General features: G+C 39.5%; 1 protein-coding gene across 1 annotated transcript; it reads left to right on the top strand.

Moving 5' to 3' along the window:
- Positions 1-586: 586 nt before the first annotated feature.
- Positions 587-4486, top strand: LOC132888378 (extracellular calcium-sensing receptor-like). Its single transcript, XM_060924433.1, has 6 exons — positions 587-801; positions 952-1243; positions 1416-2207; positions 2398-2625; positions 2731-2854; positions 3582-4486. The coding sequence occupies exons 1-6, from the start codon at positions 587-589 to the stop codon at positions 4484-4486; spliced, it is 2556 nt and encodes an 851-aa protein (XP_060780416.1).
- Positions 4487-7232: the final 2746 nt, after the last annotated feature.

Raw genomic sequence — 7232 nt, 5'->3', positions numbered from 1 at the left:
TAATAATAATAATAATAATAATAAAATTTTAAATCTTTCTTTTGTATCTATTTCCAACAAATTCCCATAATGTAGAGTGGAGTGTATAGCACAAGCACCATTAAATGTTGATTGAATGATTGACTTTATTTATTTATTTATTTATTTATTTATACTATGTTTAAATGTCTGAAGTAGCTAGTGTATATAGAATCCCAGTGTCCAAAGCAAATTCATGTGCTGAGTCTGTACTATACTGGGAAAGCAAATGGTTTATGATTAATAAAGGACATGGAAAGTCTAAGCATCACTAAAAAGACAATCACCAAATTGTTTTTTTTTTCTTGTTTTGTCTCCTCTGAACTGTATAACAAATTTGAAAATGGTCAAACATGATATTCATGGTAAACATAATGAGCAGGGGGAATGCATTCTAGAAAACATCAGACCTCCTTTGATTTTGGCTCATGTGTGTAACTATACCATAGAGGATTTGCATTTCCATGTATATAAATAACATTCAATCCTTCCTGTTCATCTAAATCACAGATTTGACCACACACATGTGCTCTTATTCATCATCTGTACTCTAGAGTGGCATAGATAAATGGAGTCAATATTTACTCTCTTGCACATGGTAATAGCCATCATAAATTTTTCCAGAGCTAATGAAACTACTTGTAGCCTGCGAGGAGATATTGCATACCCACATTTTTGGAAGAATGGTGATATCATAGTTGGAGGTATTTTTCCATTCTATAGTAGTTGGGAATTCACAGACTTGTCCTATTCAGTTATGCCACCACCAATAAAGTGCACAAGGTAAGCATTATTTATAAAAAAGACCATTAATGTAATTCATTGTGCATTTACTATGATAAATCACTATGCTGTTACTATGATACTATGCTGTTATTTTATATTTAAATGATGGATTTGCAGTGCTGTCTATTTTATATATTTTTTAATCAGTTTAGATTTCAGAGCCTTTCAATACACACAGTCCTTGATCTTTGCGGTAGAAGAGATTAACAACAGTTCCTCTTTGCTTCCTGGAGTCTCACTGGGCTACAAGATCTTTGACACTTGTAGTTCTTCAGCAATGGGAGTTAAAGTGGCAATGACACTTATTAATGGAAATGAGAACTCAGCTGCACATCGGGTCTGCACAAAGCCAGCCCAGGTACAAGCCATAATAGGTGAGACATACTCAGCGGTGTCCACAGCGATAGCAATGAGTATTGGACCGTTCAACATCCCTATAGTAAGAATTTACGCCATTTTATCAATAATATGAATACAAGAACACTATTTTAAAACTTCAAGAGACATTACAGCTGAAAAGTCATTGTTATCACTCACTTTTGGTGCATTGTATTGTGCAAAATGAGTTCTGCAACATGATGCCCGAGTTGTCTGTGATAATGTAATTTCAGATCAGTCACTCTTCCACCTGTGAATGTCTCAGTGACAAAAAGAAATATCCCTCATTTCTGCGCACAATTCCCAGTGATTATCACCAATCCAGGGCCCTGGCAGAGATGGTCAAGCACTTTGGCTGGACCTGGGTGGGAGCAATAAGAAGAGATGATGATTATGGTAACACTGGGATGGCTACATTTACTAAAGTTGCAGAACAATTGGGCATATGCTTAGAATATTCCCTTCCATTTTTTAGAACCTACTCACAAGAAAGGGTGCTAAAAATCGTAGAGCAAATAAAAAGCTCCACTTCTCGAGTGATAGTAGGATTTCTTGGTCACTGGGATTGGGAGATTTTGGTGCATGTATTTACTGAACACAACATCACTGGATACCAATGGGTGGGAACTGAGAGTTGGATGGGCGATCCAATAGTGGCCACACTGGATAAGCAAAATATACTGCAAGGAGCTATAGGACTTGCTATTTCCAAAACAACAGTAACAGGTCTAGAGGACTTCATTCTAGATATAAAACCACTGAAATCTGTAGGCAGTGCCATTTTTACTACATTTTGGGAAGCTCTGTTTAATTGTAAATACACAATGCAAAATGATTCAAGAGGCTTACCAGCATGCACAGGAGAAGAAAATCTGTTTAAAGTGGAAAACTCCTTCACTGACATGTCTTTGATGCCCATTATCAGTAATGTATATAAAGGAGTTTATGCCATTGGTTATACCCTACATGACCTTCTTGGCTGCAAACAAACTTGTCCTACAAAGAAGCAACCTGATCCTCTCACTGTGAGTTAAAAGTGGTGCAATGGCACTGTTTTTGCACAAATGCTAGCTTTGGTACACACCTGTTGGAAAACCAAGACATAATACACTTTATGAAGAGTGCAGTTTTGCTTAATATAGATAACTTACATGCTGTATTTTAAAAGTTTTATTAACAAATGAACTAACTTTGGTTTTAAATGTTATTTTTTAGTTCCTTGAACACATCAAAAAGATGCATTTCAAGACCAAAGATGGCGAAAATATTTATTTTAATAAAAATGGTGACCCTGCAGGAAAATATGAAATCATAAACTGGCAAACAGATGAAGAACACCTACATAAATTTGTTACTGTTGGGTTTTATGATTCTACTTTTCCTGGTCAGAGTCGTTTAAATGTAAACATGACCTCTATTATTTGGGCAAAAAGTACTGATCAAGTGAGTATAAGGAGAAATGTGTGAAGATCTTATGGGGGGTATTTATTTGTCATTTTCTATCCTTTTAATACAATATCATATATATGATATGCGCCTTGGTCCTAGGTACCAAAATCTGTATGCAGTGACAGCTGCCCACCTGGAACAAGGAAAGCTGTGCAAAAAGGAAAGCCAATCTGCTGCTTTGACTGCATACCGTGTGCTGCAGGAGAAATTAGTAATATGACAGGTACAAAAAAAAAAAGATGTTGTGACAATTAGAGTTGAATTTTCAAAAACAAAAATAAATTACCATTTAAGAGTTTGCAGTGGTCATATAAAAGTTTGCAATTAAGGTTATAATACAAAACTAATCAATCATTTTTGTGAATACACATAAAACTATTTGAGGAGTATGCTTTAGTTATGCAACTTTATCCATTTCAGGTCCTTAAGATATATGATACAATTAATATTCAGAATATTCAGAAAGCCATGTCCTTCAAAACCTGTTGTAAAATGTCTTATATATTCAATTATAATGTAATAAATAAAATATAATACATTATTGTTCTTTCCAAAACACTTAAAATACCAAACAAAATTTTAAATACCTTTTAGATTTACATTACTTAAATGTATACAGTACATTTTACTGAAAAATGAGTGTTAAAGATAGAGGGTGTCCCAGAAGTTAGGGGTCACCTGTAAATCAATAGACCATACACAGTTGCCCCCTAACTTCTGGGACACCCTGTATAATGTCAGGTGATAAGACTGTACACTATTTACCCTAAACTCAGCCTACACTATTTAAAGTCAATAGATTTCAAAAGATGGTTACTGTTATTTGGAGATTAATCTTAAGACAGCAAATTAGTTTTATTTACCTGTCACATATTTTGAATTCTATTTATTATTTCCCAAACATATCTAACTTTTCTTTGCATTACTCTTTCTTTATGTCTCCATTACAGATTCTCTTGAATGTAAAGTATGTCAGCAGGAATACTGGTCAAATCCACAGAAGGATAAATGTGTCATGAAAGAAATTGAATATCTGTCATATGAGGAAACTATGGGAATACTGCTCACAGTTATTTCTGTTGTTGGTACATTTATGACAATGATAATAGCAATCATATTTATTAAATATAAAAACACTTCAATAGTCAAAGCCAACAATTCTGAACTGAGCTTCCTGCTGCTCTTTGCACTGGCTCTCTGTTTCCTTTGTTCACTTACTTTCATTGGACAGCCCTCTGAATGGTCCTGTATGCTGCGCCATACAGCATTTGGGATCACTTTTGTCCTCTGCATTTCCTGCATTCTTGGAAAAACAATGGTGGTATTAATGGCCTTCAAGGCAACACTTCCAGGAAGTAATATCATGAAATGGTTTGGACCTCCACAACAGAGACTTAGTGTACTTGCCTTCACTCTAATACAGGTTCTAATCTGTGTCCTTTGGTTAACAACATCACCTCCTTTTCCTTTCAGAAACTTAAATCACTACAAAGAAAAGATAATTCTGGAATGTCATTTGGGCTCAACCATAGGATTTTGGGCTGTGCTGGGTTATATCGGACTTTTGGCACTTTTATGTTTTGTTTTGGCTTTTCTGGCGAGGAAGTTGCCTGATAAATTTAATGAAGCTAAATTCATCACGTTCAGCATGCTCATATTCTGTGCCGTCTGGATCACTTTTATTCCAGCTTATGTCAGTTCACCTGGGAAATTTACTGTAGCTGTGGAAATATTTGCCATTTTGGCATCAAGCTTTGGTTTGTTATTTTGTATCTTTCTTCCAAAATGTTACATAATTATACTAAAACCAGAGAAGAACACGAAAAAGCAACTTATGGGGAAATATGCTAGTTAAATAAGCTAACAGTCCAAATGTTATGTAATATCATAATATTATGGCCTAAATATAAAATAATATGGCCCAATATAACACATATGACAAAGTAAGCATAACTGAACTCATTGGATATTCAGGTCTGTTCTGAATCTTTACTCACTTAATAATGGATTTTTTGTATTTTGTTTTCTCCCCCACTTAAGAAGTCTTGTGGCTCATTGAAATCGAGCATTAGCTTTAATAAATATAATATTCATTTTTGAAATGTTTATTTTGTATCGTCCAAAAATTCAGATAATGTGAGGTGTAGTATGTAACACAAGCACTGTGAACACAAAAAAGATTGATTGAATGAATGAATAAATTAATTAAATATTTTTTGAATACATTTATATATTCATATGTTTTTCTGTATTTTGACTACCAATTAAAAAAGTTTGGACACACCTACTCATTCACTCATTCAGTCCAAACAAAACTGTTTTTCCATGGGCGAAAGCCCATTCACATGGATCCACCCCCTGGATCAGATCTGATGTCCCTTTTTTCGTGAAGTCAGTGAACGGGTTGATAACATCTGAAAAATTAGGCACAAACCTGCTATAGTAGCCAGCCCACCCCAGGAACTGTTTCACCCATTTTTTTGGTCACAATCACTTCTGTCTTATCAATTTGGGGATGCACCTGCTCATGGCCCAAGTGGAAGCCTCGATATCAGACTTCTGCCTGCCCAACTGCACACTTCTTTTGGTTTGGTGTGAGTTCTGCCAATCTCCAGGATCTCAGGACAGCCCTCACATTTTGTAAATGCACCTGCCCATGGCCCAAGTGGAAGCCTAGATATCATACTTCCACCTGCCAATGGCACACTTTTTTTTCCAGTTTGCTGGGAGTTCTGCCTGTCTCCAGGATCTCAGAACAGCCCTCAGATGTGGTAAATGTGACTGGCAATCATTGCTATAAATAACAGTGTTTATACAGGCAGCATCAGGCAGCATCGTGAGATGCTCCATGAGACATTGAAATGTTGCTGTGGCTCTAAACAATCCAAATCAAAGGGTGACAAATAGGTGAAAGCAGCAACGTGGGGATGACTGGAATGGTAAAAGGACATTTTTCTTAGGAAAATGGGGTCAAGGGAATCTGCCAATAGACTTAGTGAGAGCCAGTGTTGAATAAAATGCATGGCACATTGGTGAAGTGGTGAGCACTGTCACCTCATAGAAAGAAGGTTCTGGGTTCAAGCCCAGCAGCTGATGGGGGCCTTTCTGGGTGGTGTTTTCATGTTCTCCCCATGTCTGTGTGGGTTTCCTCTGGGTGCTCTGGTTTCCCCCACAGTTCAAAGACATGCGGTTAGGTTAACATGTGGTGGCCTTGGGCTGAGGTGCCCTTGAGTGAGGCATCTAACACCCCCCCCACACACACACACACACTGCTCCCTGGGTGCTGTAGCATGGTACCCCACTGCTCTGTGTGTGTGTGTGTGTGTGTGTGTGTGTGTGTGTGTGTGTGTGTGTGTGTGTGTACTGCTTCAGATGGGTTCAGTGCAGAGAGGAATTTCACTGTGCTTGTGTGTACATCCATCCATCCATCCATTTTCTGCCATTTATCCTGGTCTGGGTCCCAGGGGTAGCAGCCTAAGCAGAGAAGCCCAGACTTCCCTCTCCCCGGCCACCTCCACCAGCTCTTCTGGGGGAATACTGAGGCTTTCCCAGGCCAGCCAAGAGATGTAATCTCTCCAGCATGTCCTGGGTCTACCCCAGGGTCTCCTCACAGTGGGGCATGCCCAGAGAACCTCCCCTGGGAGTCATCCAGGGAGCATCCTAACAACCACCTCAACTGATTCCTTTTGATGTGGAGGAGCAGTGGTTCTACTCTGAATCTCTCCTGAATAACCAAGCTTCTCACTCTGTCTCTAAGAGACAGCCCAGCCACCATGTGGAGAAAACTCATTTTGACCACTTGTATCCATGATCTCATTCTTTTGGTCACTACCCAGAGCTTGTGACCATAGGTGAGGGTGAGAACATAGATGGACCAGTAGATTGAGAGCCTTGCCTTTTGGCTCAATTCTCTCTTCACCACAACAGACTGGTTTAGCATTTGAATCACTGCTGATGCTACCCCGATCTGTCTGTCCAACTCCCACTCCCCCCTACCCTCACTCATGAACAAGACCCTGAGATACTTAAACTGCTCCACTTGAGGAAGCAACTCCCCCCTGAACCGAAGTAGACACTCCACCCATTTCTGGCTGAGCACCATGGCCATGGACTTGGACGTGCTGATCCTCATCCCAGCCACTTCACACTCAGCTGCAAACCACCCCGGTGCATGCCATAGGTCACAGATTGATGAAGCCAACAGGACCACATCATCCGCAAGAAGCAGAGACGTGATGCCACCAAACTGGACACCCTCTGCCCCTTGGCTGCACCTAGAAATTCACATAAAAGTTATGAACAGAACCGGTGACAAAGGGCAGCCATGGCAGAGTCCCACATGCAGCAGGAACAATTCCGACTTACTGCTGGCAATGTGAACCAAACTCCTGCTCCAGTCATACAGGGTCAGAATGGCCCACAGCAGTGGGCCCCGAACCCCATACTCACAAAGCACTCCTCACAGGGCACCCCAAGGGACACAGTAGTAAGCCTTCTCCAGGTCCACAAAACACACGGAGGCCGGTGTGTGCTCTCCCCACTGCTCTTCTCCCTTTATACCAACGACTGCACCTCAAGAGAGCCGTCTGTTAAACTCCTGA

The sequence above is a fragment of the Neoarius graeffei genome, chromosome 6 (assembly GCF_027579695.1).
Source record: "Neoarius graeffei isolate fNeoGra1 chromosome 6, fNeoGra1.pri, whole genome shotgun sequence".
In the NCBI taxonomy this organism is placed as follows: domain Eukaryota; kingdom Metazoa; phylum Chordata; class Actinopteri; order Siluriformes; family Ariidae; genus Neoarius; species Neoarius graeffei.
Note: the sequence above shows the minus strand (reverse complement) of the source record. Positions and strands in the feature narration are given on the sequence as shown.